The sequence below is a fragment of the Ochlerotatus camptorhynchus genome, unplaced genomic scaffold, assembly GCF_037179485.1.
Source record: "Ochlerotatus camptorhynchus isolate MF236.1 unplaced genomic scaffold, CSIRO-AGI_Acam_v1.1 ptg000265l, whole genome shotgun sequence".
In the NCBI taxonomy this organism is placed as follows: domain Eukaryota; kingdom Metazoa; phylum Arthropoda; class Insecta; order Diptera; family Culicidae; genus Ochlerotatus; species Ochlerotatus camptorhynchus.
In genome coordinates, this window is record NW_027040755.1 from 568,814 (window position 1) to 591,543 (window position 22,730).

The 22,730-nt window shown below is 39.8% G+C and overlaps 1 protein-coding gene across 1 annotated transcript; it reads left to right on the plus strand.

The window, feature by feature from the left end:
* The first annotated feature begins 9,696 nt into the window (after positions 1-9,696).
* Positions 9,697-18,902, plus strand: PAN2 (PAN2-PAN3 deadenylation complex catalytic subunit PAN2). Its single transcript, XM_065226905.1, has 5 exons — positions 9,697-9,850; positions 9,912-11,927; positions 12,501-13,056; positions 13,109-13,281; positions 17,515-18,902. The coding sequence occupies exons 1-5, from the start codon at positions 9,787-9,789 to the stop codon at positions 18,570-18,572; spliced, it is 3,867 nt and encodes a 1,288-aa protein (XP_065082977.1). The 5' UTR covers positions 9,697-9,786; the 3' UTR covers positions 18,573-18,902.
* Positions 18,903-22,730: the final 3,828 nt, after the last annotated feature.

Below are 22,730 nucleotides of genomic sequence, written 5' to 3' on the forward strand. Positions count from 1 at the left end.
ATTTCAATATCAGTTTTCATTTTCATCTTGGAGGGGATGATTATGAGTATCAAAAGTAATACATTGATTTTCACCGGACACAATTTTAATGATGTAGAACGCTTTTCATTGATTTTCATACTCAGATCAATGGGTAATTATTACCTTAAGTAAAATGTACGATAATATATTGCTCTTTTAGGGAAAATAATTTGACGCAACTGACAGCCACAGTATGCTATTATAGCTGACAATAAAGTTAATTGTTCATTCCATTAGTATGTGATCTATATGCGACATCACTGATTTTCAGAACAAATGTAATTCATCTGCACTTGCTTAAGGCGTTACTCATTGTATGTGAAAGTATAAATTCAACCGAGAGATCCAATTCTGATGAGATTTTTTTTTTTAATTCTTTATTTGAGAGATTTTTAACCATAGGCTAGTTCATCTCTTTTCCTGATGAGATTTCAAAGAGCATTCTGAGGAGAATTTCAAATAAATGTTAGGAAGTAACCTATAGAATTCCAACGAGAGTTCTGTGAAAACTATAATGACAAGAACAAGGAAAGTAAATTAATTCTAAGGCAAGGGGTGGTCACTCTACACACTTGTTTTGCGCCAACTTTTTTCTCAGTGTACCTCAGTGTGCCGCAGTTGTACCAGCAGTGTCAAGAAGTCATTGAACTGACTTTTGATTGCTTGTGAATAATGCCTTGTTTGGCAACCCGGTATTTTAACAGCTTTTATTTTTGTTTTGTTTTTCAATGTTTTCAAAAACGACACGGATTCCAGTTGGGACTACACACTGGATGCATCCATCTCCAAGGATGCCTGCAACGGACGAGCTCCGTTGCTACACAATCCTTCCATCTTTGGCGGAAGGCCGACCCCGCACAACGAACATCAATCATTAGTCAACCAATCCTTCTGGGAGCCGGCGGTGGAAATGGATTTGCACCGAATTTTTCACCGCCCGAGTATCATCCGTCGGAAAGCTGGAAACCAACACCGGCCAGAACACACGTCGGACTGATGAAGGACGCACCGCTGACCCGAAACGGACCAGCCAATTTTCCAAGCTGAACTACTTGTCAGAGTCCTCCAACCCGTACACCCTGCAGGACAATTCGATCAGCTTCAAGGTCTACAGCGCCTCCAAGAACAATCGCTTCCCAATTCTCCACTTCTTCAATAACCCACCCGTATGCCGTCCGAGGATCTGCTGCTGACTGCATTCACCACCAAGAGCATTGGAAGCAGCCGCAGCCGTGGGAGTTGCATCGCTAGTTCGTGTAGCCATGACCGGAAACCTCGGTTAGGTCAAGATACCGCTGTCAGCTGTTCTTCGCATACGAGGAAATGTGGATGCGACTGCCGTCACAGGTGTAACGATTTTGAGAATCCACGGCGAGACTTGGTGGAGATTCACGGTTGTTTTGAAAATAATTTGACTAGGAGTGGCAACGTCAATAACAAATTTTGACACATGCACACTGCGCAGGCGCAGAAAAAGTTCAGTATTGCCAGTAACTTTGAAGATCTTAAAAATTGTAACCATGGGTGCCAAACAACGTCAATTACTGCACCCCGATGTGCCCCAGTTTGATTTTGGCACACTGTGTAGAGTGACCAACCCCTTGTTCTAAGGACATTTTCAAAGCAATTTACTGGCGAATTTCACGGAATTCCATTGATCAATTGTTAGGGAATTCTGAGAATACTTTAATGATAATTTTGTAGAGAATTCAAAGGGCATTCATAAGATGGTTTCAAAGAAATCCCAAGGGGAATTCTCGAGAATAGGTTCAATGGAACTACGAGGATTCTAATCTATGATTAGTTCCAAGTAGTTAGTTAGTAGTAATTGCCCATTACATTTTTTTTGCCTCTCTCTAATTCCCTATCTTAATAGTCTAACGATTGTCATGTAGCTGGTTGTTCTGCTTGATAGTTTCCCTGAGGATGGGTTTTCGATTAGCCAAGTTTCGATGATGATTGTCTTGCGTCATTCGTGGCATGTCCAAGGATGAGATTTGAACTCGTAACTTTGGCGTGAGAGGTATGAATGCTAACCACTACGCTGGGGCCGTCTCCCAGCTCAATTTACTCCTATCTGACACTGAGAGGAGAATTTCAAGCAATATCTGGGAGCATTCCAAAGAAATTTACAAGAGAATTCAGAGCACAATTTCAAGATAGTTCTGTGTAAAACTACACCACTACACAACTACACTTTCCGATCATGCGTTTATGATAAATGACTGTTTGCATTCTGAAGCTAATGCAAATCACCGAGCCGGACAAATCTTAACGTCAAACTTCCATTAATCAACCAACCACCCAAATACAAATGATCCACATTTGTCACGATTACCAGAAAAACTGCACGACTCATCATGATACGTACGTACCTGACCGACGTGACAGATTGGACTTTAATCCAAACTTTTTGGAAATCAACCCAACAGATGTCCATCAGTCAGTCGCATCGCATCCGAATAAGCGAAAGGGTTGGCGACGCTTCATTAGTCCCTAAATTATGCAATTTTCCACCGGAGGGACACTTTCCCAGACCCGTTGCTGGGATCACCAACGGTCATTGCATCCGAAAAATGGAGAGAAAATGATTAATCGTCCCGAGAGTACCCATCCTCTTAAAACAATCGGATGCAATTCCGGTTTGCAGGCATCCCAAGGGACAACACCGCACCGGAGAGTAGGTCATCGTAGCCTTAACACTCAGCCGGCTTCCTCCATGTCCTGTACGAAGCGAAAGATCGGATTACAACAATTGCTCTATTAAGCCCGAAAGGATCGCACACTTTCGTCACTTTCCTGACTGCCTGTTTTGTTTGGGCAAATGGACCGGTTTTTGCCTTTTTCCCTGAACAGCCTTCGTTCGTGCCTCAACTAATTTATTTGTTTTAATTTTTTTTTTTCGCTTCTCTTGGTTTGAAGGATTCTCAAAGTGCAATAACCCAATCATGCAGGCTGGTTTGGAAAACAACAACGGTAGAGTGTCGTAAAAGAAAATAAATATAAACATTCGAGGGAACGGGGAAGGTGACTTTTCCCCCTCCTCTTGGCACTTTCCCTTCGTTTTCCTGAGAGTTGAAGGTATCTGTCCCTGGACTTTTGACTTTTTTTATTAAATGAATTATTCTTGATATGGTTAAAAAGGTATGGGTAGGAAGAAAGGCTTGCTTGTTGATGAGAATCCTTTCGAAGATTGAACATTAACACTTTTAACAATTGTCATAAATTTCTCGACAGAGATAGCAGGCTGTGCTGAGTGACACCTCTTACATTTGTGAGATGCGTGCATTCGTTCATTCGTTCGTTCGTTCGGTGCAGGAAACCAAGCAAGCGGTGAGAGGAGGAGAGAGAAACGGTTTGCATTTGAAGTGGATATGACGGTTTGTTGACGGTTTTTCCGGTGTGGCGATCCCGGACCCAGAATGAAGTGTTGAAGGGTGCACTGCGCGAGCATTTCTGGTTCTGTATGTTTTGATTGCTGATGGGTGTCGTAAATTAGATGATTTTATGTGTCGGCATTGATTTGAGCAAATGTGTTACAGGCCTTCGAATTTATGATTGCACAAAATTGTAGCGCAAAGCATAGGGTTAAAGGTCATTATCAAATGCGACAACATCTTGGGAATCTTGGTTCGTGTGAAAAGTTCGTTGGAAGCGACGAATTTGTGTTTGTCCATCAATTTGTCAACAAACAGTATCTGTCATTTGAAACCTGATATTAAACCTACCAGGTTTATTTCTTATAGACCATGAATCAATTTTCACAAACACTTTTTCGAAAATCAGACGATCAACAACAGAACGGTTTTCGAACATTATAATTTATTTTCGAAGCATCAAATTTAAGTAAAAATTCACGAATGCAAGTGCAAGTAATCGGGAGAAATGCATTCCAAATTGTTTTTTTTTTATTAGCATCCTTTTCGTCAGAACAGTTATTAGGCGATTGGCTGTCCCAATAGTTCTGATTGGAGGCGGATTGTGCAAAAGTTTCGTTTAAGATCCAATGGAATGTTGGGAAGTGTTGAGCTAGAATTACGAGATGCAACAGCAAGAATAATGTTTCACAATTTGTTCTTAAATCTTGTTAACAGTTTTTGTTACAACTCCCTGTTTTAACATTGCATTAGTTTCACCGGAAGTTAATCTTAGTTTCGATTAAACAATTTTCATTTTTATAATTGAAATTGGTTAGTATTAAACCAATTGAAAAAGAAGCACATAGGTTGATAAAATTGAAACCTACATCACATTTCTGAGTCATAACGATTGGCCTTAAATGAAAGATGATGGTTCCTAAAATGGTATCCTGTTCAGGATTTCTCAAATTTGATCATTTAGGTTACCTGGCTCCGGTTCCGATAGGGCACAAAAGGACACTTCGAAAACCCTTATGTACTGGTACCGTTCGACGGCTCATAATTTATTATTATCATTATCATACTGCCAGAAACGGTGCTGGGTATCCAGATGTGACTATATCCACCTGTTGGTCCATAGCATGATGTAACCTAAATGGCCAAATTGGAGAAATCTTGGGCAGGATACCACATTATAGGACTCTTTATCTTTCATTTGAGGCCAATAGATCAAGAATAGTTCGTTCGCCAATAGAAATTATAATTTCGTTACAAAGTTACATCTTTTTTAAAGTGATGCCGGGTCAAAAAAAGACCCTAATGCACTAGGAAGGTTAAGCTAGTTGCACAAATGCATAGGTGATGATGATGATGATGATGGTCCCACCTTTTACCCCTACAAAGGTTTGAGCTGGACGATTTATCTTTAAGATAATTAAATATGACATTTTAACCAGGTTGGCAAACAAAATCGAACTGGTTTCAGTTACAGATATAAATTCCCTCTAGAGTTTACAGTTGCTTCACAGCGATATAAATGTTGAAAAGCTCAGGCGTCCACCTCTTAGTTCGCCTATTTGTCCACCTAAAATATTCATAAGTTTTACAAGCAATCAAGAGTTAATGAACAATCCTCAAAGCATCCTAAAGGGTGATACGGTCAAAATTTGGTCAAGGGAAAACGCGTGTAAATCGGTGAAATCGTTTATTTAAAAAATCAAATTAAATTTCTTTTTCAAGTTCAATTAGTATAAAATTCAGGAAAAATATTCAGTTAGGCTTCCGCTTTTCCAAATCCGAATTGCCGGGCCTTACGCTTGACCCCTGCCATCAGATTTTGTACAGCCACCTTGTCCACCTTCTTCGCCGCAGAAAGCCAGTTTGCCTTGAACTGCAGCTCGCCCTTAGCAGTTTTTTTGGTCTTTCTTCTTTTTGGTCTTCCGCTTGACAATAGCCCAGTATTTCTCAATTGGGCGGAGCTCTGGCGTGTTGGAAGGGTTCTTGTCCTTGGGAACCACCTGCACGTTGTTGGCGGCGTACCACTCCATGGCCTTTTTACCGTAATGGCAAGATGCCAAATCCGGCCAAAACAGTACGGAACAACCGTGTTTCTTCAGGAAAGGCAGCAGACGTTTATTCAAACACTCTTTCACGTAAATTTCTTGGTTGACAGTCCCGGAAGCTATGAAAATGCTGCTTTTCAAGCCACAGGTACAGATGGCTTGCCAAACCAGATATTTATTTGCGAACTTTGACAGTTTCATGTGCTTGAAAACATCTGCTACCTTTCCCCTTCCTTTTGCCGTATAAAACTCCTGTCCCGGAAGCTGCTTGTAGTCGGCTTTGACGTAGGTTTCGTCGTCCATTACCACGCAGTCAAACTTCGTCAGCATCGTCGTGTACAGCCTCCGGGATCGCGCTTTGGCCGTCGTATTTTGTTTATCATCGCGATTTGGAGTCACTACCTTCTTGTAAGTCGATAGTCCGGCTCGTTTTTTGGCTCGATGCACGGTTGTAGACGATACACCCAGCTTATTTGCGGCATCTCGGAGAGAGAGGTTAGGGTTTCGCTTGAAACTAGCGGCAACTCTCTTTGTCGTCTCAGCGGCTTCCGGTTTTCGATTTCCCCCCGATCCAGACTTCCTGGCTGTCGACAAACGTTCCCCAAACACTTTAATTACATTTGTAACGGTTGATTTGGCAACTTTTAGCGATTTTGCCAACTTTGCGTGCGAGTAGCTCGGATTTTCGCGATGCGCGAGCAAAATTTTGATACGCTGCTCTTCTTGCTTGGTCGGCATTTTGACAACTGAAGAGTGAATTCCAAAATCAAAATAGGAGCAACATTCTACACACACACACCTTCAAAATGAGGGGTGTTCAGGTTTTTTAAATGCAAAATTGAAAGAAATACGTCAAGTTGATATTGACCAAATTTTGACCGTATCACCCTTTATTACACTAGCAACCTCGCAATCTGATGCTATCATAATTTTCAGCAATGTCAGGAATGTTCACGAACCCCCAACATTTGCCAGAAAACTTACTACTAACTCAAGGTTTCTTCCAAATAAGCTTCAAAATTGCATTTTTTTTTATCAAATGTTAAATTTAGTCCAAACGCATTATTTTATTCTGCAAGCGCTGTAATCTCGATATTTGTGTTGCATTGGCCAGAAATAAAATGGAAGGGCAAAAGTCAAGATGGGAGAGATAATTGATTTGTATACCTGTATTTTACTGGCAATATTTAAATCGTTTTTCAGTCGACATAGGATTCCATACTTCTTGGCAATTTTCTTTATGACATTGTCAATGTGAGAGTTGAACTTAAGTGTGTCATCAATAATCACGCCAAGATATTTAATCTCCCGAACGCGATCAATAGTCTCATCATCAATTACAACAGAAACGTTCTCATTTACTCGATTCCGCAAAATTACCATAAATTTAGTTTTACTTGTATTCAATTTTAACTGCTTATACTTCAACCATCTACTTAGAGAACGCAAATCTTCATTCAAGTGTAAAACGGCATCATCTAAATCCTTAGCTGCAATGAATAACACAGTATCATCTGCAAAAAGATTAATGTCGCAAAATCGTAAAACACGTCGCAAGTCATTTATATACATAATAAATAACAGGGGCCCTAATACACTTCCCTGGGGCACTCCAAGGTTATTCCCCACGGGACTGGAAACAGAATCATTAAAAACAGTCCGTTGAGTTCTGTCAGACAAATAGCTTTCAAACCATTTATATGCAGTACTCGTAATTCCAAAGCGCTTGATTGATCTTAACAATAAGTGCCTAGAAATTGTTTCAAAAGCGCGTTTAAGATCCAAAAAAACAGCAACAATCGTATCTTTACACTCCAAGTTATTTTTCCACTTCGCTAATACCAAATTCAACGCGGTTTCACAAGAATGACCTTCCCGATATCCCGATTATTCTGGTATCAACAAACTATTGCTATTTAAATACTCCAACAGCTGGCCTTTAACAACAAGTTCTAAAGTTTTCTCTAATGTGTGCAACATGTTGATGGGACGAAACACTTCGGCTTGAATCGTTCCAGCAACTTTTTGAATAGGGACCACTAAGGATTCCTTTCAAATTTGTGGCAAATGTCCAGTTTGTAATGATTCATTAATAAGGTCCAGCAAGATGTGGCCAATGACATGAAAGCAATCTTGAATAACTCTAGCATTAACATTATCTACTCCAGCCGAGTTCCCTTATGAAAAACAAATAACTCTAAGTTCATCTAATGTAATTGGGTGAAAAACTTCAAATCTACAACTACTATTAACTGGCTGTTTTATTTCGTCAGGTTCATCGACCAATTCAATGGATTGATTAATCAATGAAACACTGTTTACAAAATAATCATTAAACTTAGCTGCAATTACTTGTTCTGACTGTTCTAATGTGCCATTAAAGAATAAAGATTTCAAAATTTTCCATAACTCTTTGCTGTTGTTTTGATGCTGATCAATCTTCCTTTAAACATATTCACAACGAGTTTCCTTTATCGATTGTGAATACTTATTACGCGCGATTGTGTACCTATTCCAATGATTGTCATTATTTGATCTACAAAACTTTTTGTACCATTTGTCCCTTTTCCGTTTAAGACGCAAAAGATGCAAATTGTACCAGCTGTTCGAGTTCTTCAAAGAAACAAACTTTTGCTCAACTAGTTGATTAGTACACGTTTTCAAAGCGTTATTAAGAACAGCTGTAGATTCATCTAAGTTACCGGCCGCGAATGGAAAATCCACGCTCCTCTCAACAAGATTCGAAACAGCTTGCAGGTACAAGATTCGAAACAGGTGGTACAAGTTCTAGACCATTGTATGAAAATAGTTAATCTCGGCCCCTTAAAAGGAGGTGTTACTCTCTCCAACAATCTAGAACTATCCTGGCAACGTCTTTGCTACTGCTGGGGATGAGAAAGGATTATTAGTTGACCACATACTTAAGAGAGATGCGGAGAATTCTAAGACCTCTCATAAGCAGAGCTTAAAATTATTGACTGCCTAAGGCTGAGTGTGAAAGCACTGCACTATTCAATCCATTGCTCTGTGCAGACCGTTTGTACCAAACGGTAAAGGACGAGGCAATGAAAGAGCCAACAAAAACATTCAGTTAAAGAGCCTAAATTTATAAAGAGGCAACATGTCAAAATTGGAACAATCGATTGTCGGTCAAAGTCATAGGAAAAGTCATTCCAATCGAGCAGAAGACCTGTCAAATAGATAAGATGTCGTCTCTTTATAAATTCAGGCTCTTTACATTCAGTCACTCACGAGCAGGCGATGCACACCGCTTGCCTTCACTCACACAGCATGTAATTGAGTCATTTTTCCATAGAAAATGTACGCTCAGTCATTCAAAACAAATATTGAGTACCATCACGGCAGAATAAACGTGTTGACTGATCACTGAGCTACTGACTGAGTGCTCGGCTGTCAGTGACTCGTTTACCTTTCAATCATTCAGACTCTCACGAGGCAGTGAACGATGAGGCGGATGGCAGTTCACATTCATATCAAAATGACTCAATGAACCTGACTGTTTTGCACACTGTACAGGAGTTTATGAAAGTGTTAGTGGAGAAGGTAAAGCCACAGGATACGTTTGGTAAACGTTGCTGACTGAGTACGGTAATAATAAATAAGCCAACGCGCGACGTTTTGTACTGCAGTGATGAAATAGCAGATGGCTTGTCGATCTAGATCTGGATTCTGCTGTGCATCACAACAACTTCTCTCCTCGTGCCCTGCTGCTCACTAAATCTAAATACTCATGCCCGGTTTATACAAGTGCTGGTTCATAATGCTGATGAACCTAAATTGGTGTAACCCAGCCAAGTTTGTACCTATAATAGATGCGCCAATTAGCTGCAAAACACTGCTTTCATTTTCCTGAATAACCATTTTTGCGAACGACAGGCTCAACAGCTCAAGTGTAAACCGAGCATATTGTAAGAAACCCTCCAGAAACACGTAGAACCACCCTATCAATTGAGCATAAAACATCATCACAATGCAGAACTCCTCCAATCAGCATAAACCGAAATCGAGCGTACCACCCAAAGCAATGAAAACCACCCCTTCTACCGAAGTCGGGGCCCGTCGGGCAACATTGATTCGTGCAACAGCTGATCGTTGTTTTGTTTTCCTTGCGACGCCACTTCGTTCCACGTTCGGCTCGACGAAAAACGCTATACCTACGCAAGCGAAAGTCGTCGTCCGTCGAGAGCTGTCAAAACATTAACATAAATCGTTCGAAAAAAAAGTGGTAGAAAGTTGTCTGTTTGTTGTGAATCTCCTGAACGATTTTGCGGGTTTCAAGTTTTTGCTGAAACTGTAATGCTCATCGTTGGGAAAATTGAAAAATGGATTACGTTTATATGAGCGGCGATCCGGTTAATCGAGCCGAGGACATCATCACCCTGACGAGTAAGTTTGTTTTCGTGTGATTTATGCTGGTGAAAAATTTAGTTTATTTACGAAATTCCAGTGTATGACAACGGTCCGCCAGCGGGTGAATATCCGGAAGGAGACTTTGGGGCGTTCAACATCGGTTTCGGGGAGCCGGAGTTCATGGAACATGGAATGGTGCTGGCAGATGGTGGAGATCGCTTCGGCGTGTCGACAATTTCGTTCGACAGACAAGAGGAGTTGATTTGGATGGGAAACCAGGGTGGACATGTAACGTCGTACTACGGTGGGACGATGCAGAAGTATACGTCGTTTCAGGTACACGCCAATGAGATTGTTCGGCAGATCCACACCATCGACGCGGGAATATTGGCCTTGACGAGTACAACGCTACGGCATCAGATACGGAGAGGTATTCCGAAATTTACATACCGATCGGAGAAGATGGTCGCTATGCTGTGTATGATTGAGCATCAACCAAATCGACTGTTGATGGGAGGTCATCAGAGCGAGTTGATTGATTTTGATGTAGCTACGTATCAGGAGGTGGGATGCGTTCCGGGTGGACAGAATGGATGCGCGATATTGAGGAACCATTCTCGGTACCTATGCGAGGGAGATCCACTTGGAAAGATTACACTACGTGACCCAAATAGCCTGTCGATTGAGCATGAGTTGACTACGCATACTGGAAGTTTGTCAGACTTTGATCTACAGGGGAACTATTTGATTTCCTGTGGCTACAGTGGAAGACAGGGAAATCTGGCAATTGATCGGTTCTTGATGGTTCACGATATGCGAATGTTGAGACTAGTGTCGCCGATTCAGGTGCTGGTTGAACCTCAGCTGTTGAAATTCCTGCCGTCACCTTGTTCGCGCCTAGCAGTCGTTTCTCCACTGGGACAGCTTCAGCTTGTGGATACTGTGGAACTGAGCGAACCACGGGTGCAGATGTTTCAGATTAACACTACCGGATCACAGTGTCTCACTTTCGACATTAGTGCTTCCAATCAAGCGATGGCGTTCGGTGATCAGTCTGGTCATATCAATCTTATTGCTGCTGTTAAAATCAATACTCCAACTCTGCAGTTCAATCCGTACTCTAGGGATACAGAATTTGCCGATACAGTAGAACCGCTGCCAATGGTTTCAATCACTGATAAGAACTTCCCTCTGTCGTCGATTCTACTGCCACATCTAACGACCGGCAATCGCTGGCTCAGTGACTGGCCAGCGTTTATGAACACCTATGAATACCTCAAACCGAAGCCGATAAGTCCAGAGATTACATCCACCATGAAGATGCAGGGACCGATTGGATACGCTCCCAATCCGAAGGCTTCCCTTCGGAATCAAATTCCCTACGCTATGGACAAAAATTCTGCATCCAATCAGAGTTCCGCACCGGTTAGTAGTTCGCAGAAAGGAAGTGGGGACCAGGGAATGAAGCTTGTACCCCGTCGCTATCGGAAAGTGGAAGTCAAGTACAGCAAATTGGGCTGTCAGGATTTCGATTTTGAACAGTACAACCAGACGGGTTTCGTCGGGTTGGAAGCAAACCTTCCGAATGCCTATTGCAATGCTATGCTTCAGGCCCTGTACTTTGTTGTTCCGTTGCGAAAGGCAATCTTGTCGCATTGCTGTTCGAAAGAATTTTGCTTGGCGTGTGAGTTGGGCTTCCTGTTTCACATGCTGGACGTCGGAACTTCGAATCAACCGTGCCAGGCGAGCAATTTTCTACGTTCGTTCCGCACGGTTCCGGAAGCGGCTGCTCTCGGGTTGATTCTGTCTTCCGATCGGAACAACAATGCCAGCATCAATTTGATAAGCTTGATTCAGAACTGGAATCGATTCATTCTGCACCAGATACACTACGAGCTGTTGGAGGCAATCAAGAAGAATGAAGATATGATGGCCGCCAGCGAACCGGTCGGCGTGGGAAGAAGAATGCAACTGTCGGCTACGCAGAGACCGTTCATTCCCGGAGCTGAGATGCATGTGCAACAACCGGAGGACTATCAGGAAAGCTTGGACAGTGAGGTGCAGCAGTACGATTCGAACAATGAAAAGTTCCTGTTCCTGGAGGCGAGTAGCGGTGAGTGGATTGTATTTTTGAGACAGTTTTAAGTAGGGGTGCTGAGAAGTTTCCTCAGGATAGGATTGGGCTTTGCATTAGAGCTTTCAAGAAAAAAATGCCGATGAAATTATTCAAGACACGTTTGGTTCAGAGCAGCGCTGCTGGACGTGCTTCCATCTATTAACGTCCTTTTAAACAAACCACCTTGAAGAGGTGGATATAGTTCATTTAGGACGACTGCTGGACGTGGTCCTGGATATCAGCAATGATATCATTCGAAACCAATTTTATTCATCATTATGCATTTTAGTCCAGGATCTATGAGAAATAAACAAAATTCTGCAGGCCTGGTTTGGAGTGTGATTGAAGCGTCCTTTAGTTTGGATGAGCTGGCTTTTTCAATCCGGAATATTATAGTCATTGATTTGGTTTCGTTTGATGCTTTTCCCAAAAATTAAAACCGCCTTGCTATTTTACATACGATGACGAAAGTTTTTTGCAATCTAAAATGATGCATCTAGGAAACGCACCAAAGTAAATTGCACCTTAATAGGACCATATATGTTGGATAACATTACATTGACCTTTCAGACTACGACGTGACGCTGATTCCGGAGTGCGAACCCTATCCGGATCCGGCGGAGCAAACACCACCATCGGCTAGCAGAAGCTACAACAAAGACGAAACCGAAATCAGCCGCCTCTTCGGAACCCAACAGAAGACAACCCAGCGTTGCTTGAAGTGCAACACCGAACGGGTCAAGAACAACATCCTTCTCGTTTGCAACCTACTCTATCCCGTCAACACGACCAACCGTAACGTGGATGGCACATTCGCTTCGATCTTGAAGAACTCGCTGACCGTGGAAAAGACCACTCCTGCTTGGTGCGAGAAGTGTAACAAGTTCACACCCACCAATCAGAAGAGTCGCGTCACCGATTTGCCGGAGATTCTTTCCATCAACTGTGGCCTGGAGACGGATAAGGAGCTGGAATATCTGAAAAGGCAGATAAGTCGTCCATCGGCCCAAGTCGGTGGATCATCCACGTCGGAAAGTGAACCTCGTAATGGAAACGTGGGCAATGGAAAGATGTGCCGCTATGGAATGAACTGTTCCCGTGTGGATTGCCACTTTTCGCATCCCAGGTAGGTGAAGTATATTTTTTCTCCGAACACAAGCTTGACCTCACATTTCTAGGAAATCCTCCCCAGCGGTTATTATCTCGAGCGCTCCCACGCCAGCACAGCAGAAGTCCTGGTTCCCGCTGAGCTTGCAGATGAGTCTCGATGAGAAGGAGAATCTCGAAATCGGTTCAATGAAGAGTGCTTCCAGTTGCAGCGAAAGCACTGATGGCAAGGAAATCAAAGAAGGTAACATGTAACCATTTCACAATGGTCCCAAAGGCGTATTTAGGAAGATACACATTTTTGCGCTTAATACGTTTGTATGGTGTCTTAGGAAAAGTTTTTATATATTTGGTCAGTGACATTGGGGTGGTCTCTATGGTTAGGGAGTTCAAAATTTGACAAAGTTCACGTAGTTAAATTTTTTCGAATATTTGAAATATTTTCCTATTCATTAGCGAAAAATATAAGAATATTTTTTTTTTTCAAATCAAAAGCATTTGTTCACAAAGCAGTTGCTCTTAAGAATAAATACTTCAATGTGATTTGTTTATCGTATTTTGTTCTATCATGTATTCAAACAGTTCACGGTTACTTGTTCAAAAGGACGTATCCAGTGCTGTCGCGGTAAATATAGAGCTGGTTACTAACTGATTTAGCATATATTTTTGGAACTACCTGCAAATAATTAATGGTACTGCTCTGAAGTTCTTCGATCATCTTTTCAAGTAATCGGAACATCCCTGAAAATTATTAAATTGCTTATAAATCTCAAAACTTGTCTGAATTTCTCTAGAATTCCCTGAGGATCTCAGAACTGCAGTTTTCGGAAATTTCCTGAGTTTCTAGTTAAGTAAAGTGAACTAAACTGAGATTCATTGACCATCTCTGATGTTCTTGAAGCTACCCGGAGCTTCGCGCAATTCTCATAGTTCTTCACCTGAAGATTTTCCCCGAAGATTGTTCCTGAAAGTTTCTGGACATCTGTAAAGTTTCCAAAATATGTATGAAGTTGAGTTGCATGGCCTTTCCTGAGATTCCCAGAACTCTCAAAGTTTCTCGAAATGTTCCTGGAGTTCATGGAGCTGTCCAGAACTAATCGAAACTAACCCTTACAGATCTTTAAACTTCCCCGAAATAGCGTTCAAAAGGACTGACGTAATCGGGACTGAGGTTCTTGAACTTTCTTTGAAGTATTCACAGTTTTTGTCAAGTTCTGTAGACTTCGTCAACTTCTGTGAAGTTACCGGATTTTTTCTCAAGTTTTTTTTTAACTTCTCTGATGATCTCTGAAATTTTTATTTTTTTAAATTTCTTGATATTTCCCGCTATTTTCCTACCTTATAACTCTCGAAATTTATCCCAAGCTCTCAGAACTTTCCTGAAATTCCAGCAATTTTCCTGATATTCATGGACAACTTTGAAGTTTGTAGAACTGCCCAAAGTTCACGTTTCTTCCCTTAAAATCTTTAAACTTAATTGAAGTTTTGGAAACCTCTGTAAAATTCCTGCAATTTTCGTGAATTTATTGGGTTGCTTCTTGAAATCTCAAAAGTTTCAAAGTTTTAGGAATTTCCCTTAAGTTTATACAATTTTTCGGATGTTCATGGAACTGTCCTGTAGTTATCAGAATTTTCTAAAATTTATCTGACCTTTTTCAAAGATCTTTAAACTTGCCAGAAGTTTACTTGAAGATCCTGTAAAGTTTCTGAAATGTTCTTGAAGTTATTGGAACAGTCATGAAGTTTTGCAATCTTCATCAAGATCACGAAATATTCTTGAAGTTTATGCAACTGCCCTTACGTACTCAGAACTTACCCTCAAAGATCTTTACCTTTCTCCAAAGTTCTGGACTTCCTGTAGTCCTTTACTAATCATGTTTTTATTACTTCATGCGTGAAGTTAACGATTTACATAGTTCGAGATGCTTAACGCGGAATTATCAATCCAATATTTACATCTGCACATTTATCGTATACAATGGACACTTTAAGTCTGCTATTGACGTTAAGCATTTCCAACTATTCTTCAAGTCCTTAGTTTTGAAACTTTTCTGAATACTTTGAATATTCCCTAAAGTTCTTGGTACATCGTAGGTTGATATTTCTGGGCCAAGTAAAAAAAAATAAGGTTTTTGGAGCTGGTTACTATTGGAGTAACCATTAGTAACCACCATGACATACATGGACGTAGAGTGCTGTTCAATATAATAGCAGCGCATGCCGGTTTTCATACACAATTGACGACTTTGACATGTTGTAACTTTGTTCTCTTAAGATCAATTGAGCTGAAACGTTCGCCACAGAACTAAAAATATGTTCAATTTTACAATTACAAAATACCAAACTTTTGGAAGCACCAGCCGGAAAGTGAGATATTTTGAACTCCCTAACTATAGGGACCACCCTATTACTGACCTAAAAAAAATGTGTAAAAAATATATAAAACCTTTCCCGATGACACCATATAACTAAAACAAACGGTTTAGGTGCAAACATTTTTCTCTTCCTAAATACGGCTTGCGACCATTGTGCATTGCACAGTGGTACAGAATGCAGATTTAGGTGGAATGATATGTTTTGAGCCTGAAATTGAAACTTTAGACTAAAAGTCTCTTCTACAAAGTTGTTCCTTATAGTTAGGCCCTCATTTTTATTACAATGAATTCTAGGGTGGTTCCTATTATCATTAAAATCAAAAATCTAACTTTTTTGTTTGAATAAATTAAGGTATACATTCTTCGGCAAAGTTATAGCTGAGCTAATTTCAAGCAACTTTGTTGAAAATAACTTTTTTGTATCTCTTAAATTGGCTGATTTAGAGCTATTTTCTTGAATTAAGTTAGGGTGGCTCTTAAAAAAAACAGTTTTTTTGCTCTATTTTTCTTATTTCGAATTTTTCTGCAAAAGCGTCTTCAGATAACTTTTAGATCTTAAGAAGGCGCAAATTTTTGCTGCACAAAGCTTGTCAATATCTTTCGCCGATCAAGAGTTATTGACGTTTGTTTACTAAAAATATGCACTTTTCAAATGTTAATAGCTCTGGTTGGGGCAAACAAAAAAAAAGTTTTTTTGCAGCATTTGAAAGGGCGTATGTTATTCTCAATAATATGAAAAAATTGGAGGTATGTTATTTTTTTAACTCGTATAAAATCAATTTGAATTTATTCATATTTTTTACTATATTTGAGTATATCTTTTTTATTAGAAGAGATACAGGCAACAAATTCAGCTATAAAACATTCGTCTTAAAGAGTTTTAAAAGTCTCTAGAAGATAACTTTCATGAGAATTTTCAAATAAAAATGTTATTGCTACAAAACTATTTTTTCCAGGAACACCCTAAGTCAACTCCGAAAAATTACTCTAAAATGAGAACGTTGAGAGATAGAAAAAAAATTTCTTCGACAAAGTTGCTTGCAAGTAACTTAACTACAACTTTTTTGAACAACACATGTTTATATTTTGTAAAACAAAAAAGTTAGTTTTAAAAATTCCCTAATTTGAGGACCACCCTTACGTTTGCAAACACCAAAAGAAGGGAATTTTTAAGAACAAAAACTTCTTTGAAGACACTAAATGTCCAAATATTGAAACAAATGTACTAGCATATTTTATATAAATTTGTCATTAGAGTGGTCCTATGAAATCCATCTTTTGCCAATAACTTTTTTATTTGAAATTTATCATGAAAGTCATCTTCTAGAGACTTTTAAAACTCTTTAAGACGAATGTTTTATAGCTGAATTTGTTGCCTCTATCTCTTCTAATAAAAAAGATATACTCAAATATAGTAAAAAATATGAATAAATTCAAATTGATTTTATACGAGTTTAAAAAATAACATACCTCCAATTTTTTCATATTATTGAGAATAATATACGCCCTTTCAAATGCTGCAAAAAAACTTTTTTTTGTTTGCCCCAACCAGAGATATTAACATTTGAAAACTGCATAGTTTTAGTATAAAAACTTCAATAACTCTTGATCGGCGAAAGATATTGACAAGCTTTGTGCAGCAAAAACTTGCGCCTTCTTAAGATCTAAATGTTATCTGAAGACGCTTTTGCTGAGAAATTCGAAATAAGAAAACTAGAGCAAAAAAACTGTTTTTTTAAGAGCCACCCTAACTCAATTCAAGAAAATAGCTCTAAATCGGCCAATTTAAGAAATACAAAAAAGTTATTTTCAACAAAGTTGCTTGAAATTAGCTTAACTATAACTTTGTCGAAGAATGTATACCTTAATTTATTCAAACAAAAAAGTTAGATTTTTGATTTTAATGATAATAGGAACCACCCTAGAATTCATTGTCATAAAAATGAGGGCCTAACTATAAGGAACAACTTTGTAGAAGAGACTTTTAGTCTAAAGATTCAATTTCAGGCTCAAAACATATCATTCTACCTAAATCTGCATTCTGGACCACTGTGCATTGTCTCAATTAAACCATCTAACGAACCCACCGTCCATCTATCCAGACAAACCTTTCCGCAAATCGAAACGATACAGTCTCTCTGCAGCCGTGTGCTACATCAACGATGGTGCCCAGCGCAATCTGGTGGCTTTGATTCACGTCCCGAAGAGCTATCACGATCTAAAGCAGCACCGCACGGGTGAGGCCCCCGGTGCATCCTCGGGAATCGACTTCACCGATGGCAGCTGGTACATCTTCAACGATTTTAGCATCTCACCCGTCTCGGTCCAGGAAGCGGTTTGGTTTACCCTGGACTGGAAGGTTCCCTGTGTCCTGTTCTACACCAGCACTACCCTTCGGGAAGAGGTAGGCGACAACAAAGAATGCCTCACACAGTACGTGAATCCTTTCACAAACGATCTGTTCATGGAAGCAAGACCCGTAGTAGAAGACAAGAACTTCAAACCACTGGGGCAGGAAGAAATCTTCCAATCGGGTGATCTGGTGGCAATGGACGCTGAATTTGTAACCCTCAACCCGGAGGAAAGCGAAATCCGATCCGATGGCAAACTTTCTACCGTGAAACCAAGTCACATGAGTGTCGCTCGAATCACTTGTATCCGCGGGCAAGGAGCGGACGAAGCGGTACCCTTCGTCGATGATTACATCTCCACTCAAGAGCAAGTCGTCGATTACCTGACGAAATTCTCCGGAATCAAACCAGGAGATTTGGATGCCAACTTCAGCAACAAACGTCTCACCACACTGAAAAACTCTTACCAGAAGCTGCGCTACCTGGTGGACAGTGGAGTGATCTTTGTCGGCCACGGGCTCAAGAACGACTTCCGTGTGATCAACATTATCGTTCCACCGGAGCAGATCGTCGATACCGTATACCTTTTTCATCTGCCCCACCACCGGATGGTATCGCTTCGCTTCCTGGCGTGGCAATTTCTCGGCATAAAGATTCAATCCGAAACGCACGATTCGGTGGAAGATGCTCGAACTGCACTGCTACTGTACAAGCACTATCTAAAACTGCACTCGAAGGATGAATTCACAATGGCGCTGTCCAATTTGTACGAAACGGGCAAGAAGCTGCAGTGGAAGGTACCGGACTAGAAGGGTAGATCTCTGATTTTAAAAGAAGAAGGATGGTGATATCAGTATTTCCCTTTGCAATGGAAAATGATGCTATCCGTGTTTGGTTTAAGATAAACTGAGATTTGTTTCGTCTTTTATTATTCATCAATCATAATATATTAGTGATTTTTTTTTAAATATGTATTCCATTTTGTCACCCACTTTGGGTTTACACATCTACAACTATTATATTTTTTTAATAAACAGCATGTCAAAATCTGTGTAGAAAGGTTTGTTCAATAAATACATGATCTAATTCAATTAATAGTTGTCACACGTCACACATACATGATGATTGTACACGCAAAACGGGTGTTTCATTGATTATCATTTATTTGTAGTTAGAATCGTATCATAAGTCATAACCAAAGGATGCATTTTATTTCGTCAGTACTTTGTTAGTACTTTTTATTAGGTACAAGAACTAGTTTCTCTTAAACATTACCCTGTAATAGCATTTTGTAAGTAGGTTCTCTTTTCGGATTGATCAGGCGAAATCTACTTAACCCTCTGATGCCCAAGCTCACCTTTTGACGGAGTAAATTTAATAAGCTGTGACATAAACAGTCGATTATTTCAACAATTTTTTTGAAAATGTATGGAAAGATACACCATTTATCCACCGTTTCCAGAAAAATTTGGGATACATTGGTGAAAAAACATTTCATAAAGTTATGCTAAAAAAATAAGCTCGACAACTTTCGGCTATATTAAAAAATACCCCTTCGCGGTAAAAAAAATATAACACGTTGAAGCTGCCTATTAAATTTTATAATAATTAATACTTTCTGGTTTATATCTGAGTGTTACCGAAATGAAAAAAGAAAATGTGAAATTTCTACAAAAAATTATTTAAATTGTATTTTTAAATATATTATGTCTTGCGTTCAGAATCATAAATGCATACGTAAGTGCGAGGATGATCGATTCTCTTCATCGATTTTCTCCTTACATCTAGAAATAAAGAACCCTCTTTGTTTCGGCTTTGGAAATGGATGTGCGAGGCCTACATGGATCTAGATTGCTAATTTTGCCAAGACACTGCGGATGCGAATGCTGCTGAGATGGAAGCAACATACCGGATTCCGAAGGGGAATGCGGTTTTCATTAAGTCCAATTGGAACAATGCTATGCTTGATGCTTTACTGAACAATAGTGATGAATTAATTTTCCGTTATGCGGATAGGAAGGCAGTGGAGGGGTGAAGGTTCGTATGTCGCCTGCGCGAAGCAACATTTAATACGTGCGACCATACGATTTGGCACCTGAATCCGCGGATCAAGATCTTGCGTTGGTGCTGGGAAAGTACGAAAAAGTTAAGCGTATCGCGAGGTGTGTCGTCCGTGAGAAATTCCATCTGGGTCTCGACATCAGTGTTTGGAAAATCTCAAAAATTCAAATCTCACGCTTGAGATTATTCGACTACGAGTTTTGCCTTGCAAAATTCAACTGCACAAATCACCGATGAGTTTTCAGGTTCGACAATTTATTGCAATATATTTTGACGTTATTAATTGCTATTACTGTTGTTTTTATATTTGGAGGCGAACCAGCCCCAGGCTAATAAAGAATACTTAACTTAACTTGTTTCTGTATCAGTGGATGGAAAAGTAACACATCTTGCATAAGCATTTTACATCCAAGCGGTTTTTATTTGTTTTTGGAATGAATATTTAATGTTGTGAGTGTGAGTGCGTGAAAATGAATGATAATCTCAATTGGACATTTGTTTGCCATATTTGCATGCGAGCTTATTCTCTCAGGAGCAAGGAATCAAAAATCTCTCCAAATGACAAAATAACAAGCGATCAACGAACCGAATAATAACGCTATGTCAGAAGTGGAAAACAATAATGATATAATCATCACCGTTCTTTTTCATGACAAGCAGCTCGTGCGACCCAACTCATTCGAGGCGGTAGAAGGAAACGAGCAAATTGTTGGCAAGCTGCTTCACGAAGTAAAGCCGAAGATGATACACGTGTGTTAATGGGATTTTTTTTGTTATGTCTTTTCCCGATTCATATCAAGCTATGTCCTCATCCGTGTATATTGCAACAAAGCAGGCAAGCAATATATCATTATCCTTTTACCACTCGGATCGAGCTTTGTTACAGAGCGAGTTTGTCATGGTAGTCGTAGCAACCGTTTTGTCTGTATCGTTGGTTGCTTTATGTGTTTGGATTCGCTGCTCAGGAGAGCTCAATGAATAATATTTAACAATGATGTTCCGAACACTGCTCGACATGCACACCACAGTGAAAATGGAAATCCCAACCACACTTCATTTTCTCAATCGAAAGGGGAATATTTATGAAGGCATCAAGAATAAGTGTATCTTGTGCAAGATGATGGAGGGGTATCGGATGAATTATTGATGTAACAATAAGACGAAGAGCTAAAACAGGATGATGCAAAACAACAACAGGACGAAAAACAGAGATACCAGAAACCACAACAGTCACTATACCCGACCTGGAAGTGACCCGAATTTATCTTGCAACCGCTTGAAAGTTCAATAACAAGAATATTGAGTACCCACGGTTGGCGTAAACTAAAGTCTCATTAAATCACATCAAAGTTCAAGTGTATGATCATTTGTGGCCATTTGAACGCCGAAAGTGGCATTGGCACGCAGAAAGTCATATCGTATGACAATTTAGACACAGACCCACATATTATCCAGAAATTAGCTTACTTATCTTTTTTTTTCTTGAGCAGTTTTGTCGGAATTTAAATAAGTAAGAAGGGGCAGATCTCACCATAGGTGGATAAATTCAGGTTTTTAATACTTCTATTAGAGGCGAACTAGCGAAAATTTAATTTTAGAATTGACCTTCGATTTGTATGGCAGTTTGCGTAATTGTTTGTTATGGGCAATGATTCATGCTATAATTGTACCATTTTGGATCTCATATATTTTTTTTTATTATAGTCACTTTAACACTCTTGTGTCATTCGTGACTTGTCCGGGGGTGAGATTTCAACTCATGACTTTGGCGTGAGAGGTATGGATGTTAACCACTACGCCGGGATTGCCCCCTTCTCATAAAATTTTCAAAATAGTGTCCCCTAAATTTTCCAACAAATTTTAGCACGGAAACGGTCTTTCTGATCGAAATGATGTCTGAAACAAAGTTTTAGAGAAAAATAAACAAAACATGTTTTTTTTTAATTTTATGTAAAGCTTTAAAATAAATTAAAGTATACCAACCTTGGTGCCAATCCAGGGAAATGTAGCGAAATGGTAGAGTTTTCAAACACAATTTTCTAAAAACCCTGAATACGAAATATTTCAAGCAAGATGTCATTCAACAGGAAATAGATCAAGCAATTTTTTGGTATATAGGGGAAATGTCGGCTTCGGCAATACCTTAACCTATTATCTTCAGGGGGTAAACAAAGTCCTAGAGCACTCAAATTTGGCCAATAGTTGCTCTGAAACACAATGTATCCACATGCCAAAATTGAGCTCTCAATGACGTTTTTTACCCCCTGACGATAATAGGTTAAGGTATTGCCGAAGCCAACTTTTCCCCTAGTACAAATAGTGAACATAGTTAAACAATTAAGAAATTCAACGAAAATTTGAACTTCAAAATTTCCCATACACTTGCTTAGATCACGAGGTGTCTTACCTAACACAGATATCATATCGTTGATATTAAACGAAACAAGCCGAAGCCCTATTTGTATCCGGACAACGGACGTATTCACGTCTTGCACCACACAGTAATTCAACTGGATGGAGTGGTCAACCTCGAGTTGAAAAACTTGAGTGTTGACTTCTTCGAGCACATTGCAGCGGTCTTCAAGAAGTGTTTTCTGGAAGTTACCCAAAGCCATTCCAGTGCCAAAAGCTATCGCCCCATCAGTCTCTTGTCATCCATCTCGAAGCTGTTAGAAAAGTTAATACTCAGCCGTCTGCTTGTGTTTTACATAATTACATCTTTCTCAAAGAGCAATTCGGGTTTAGGAAAGGCCACTTCACAATCCACCAACTCGCACGGTTTGCTAACATCATCAAGCGGAACAAGTCCGTTTCCAAGACATCTGTCATGGCATTGTTGGACGTTGAAAAGGCGTTCGACAATGTCTGGCATGATGGCCTAGTGCAGTGGTTCTGAATCCTTTGTT

What these genes read in the sequence shown, in the direction of transcription:
- PAN2 (XM_065226905.1), top strand. Translation starts at nt 9,787, where the DNA reads ATGGATTACGTTTATATGAGCGGCGATCCGGTTAATCGAGCCGAGGAC. An exon ending in GGACATCATCACCCTGACGA is followed by an intron (nt 9,851 to 9,911) that starts GTAAGTTTGTTT and finishes ACGAAATTCCAG; the next exon opens with TGTATGACAACGGTCCGCCA. An exon ending in GTTCCTGGAGGCGAGTAGCG is followed by an intron (nt 11,928 to 12,500) that starts GTGAGTGGATTG and finishes TTGACCTTTCAG; the next exon opens with ACTACGACGTGACGCTGATT.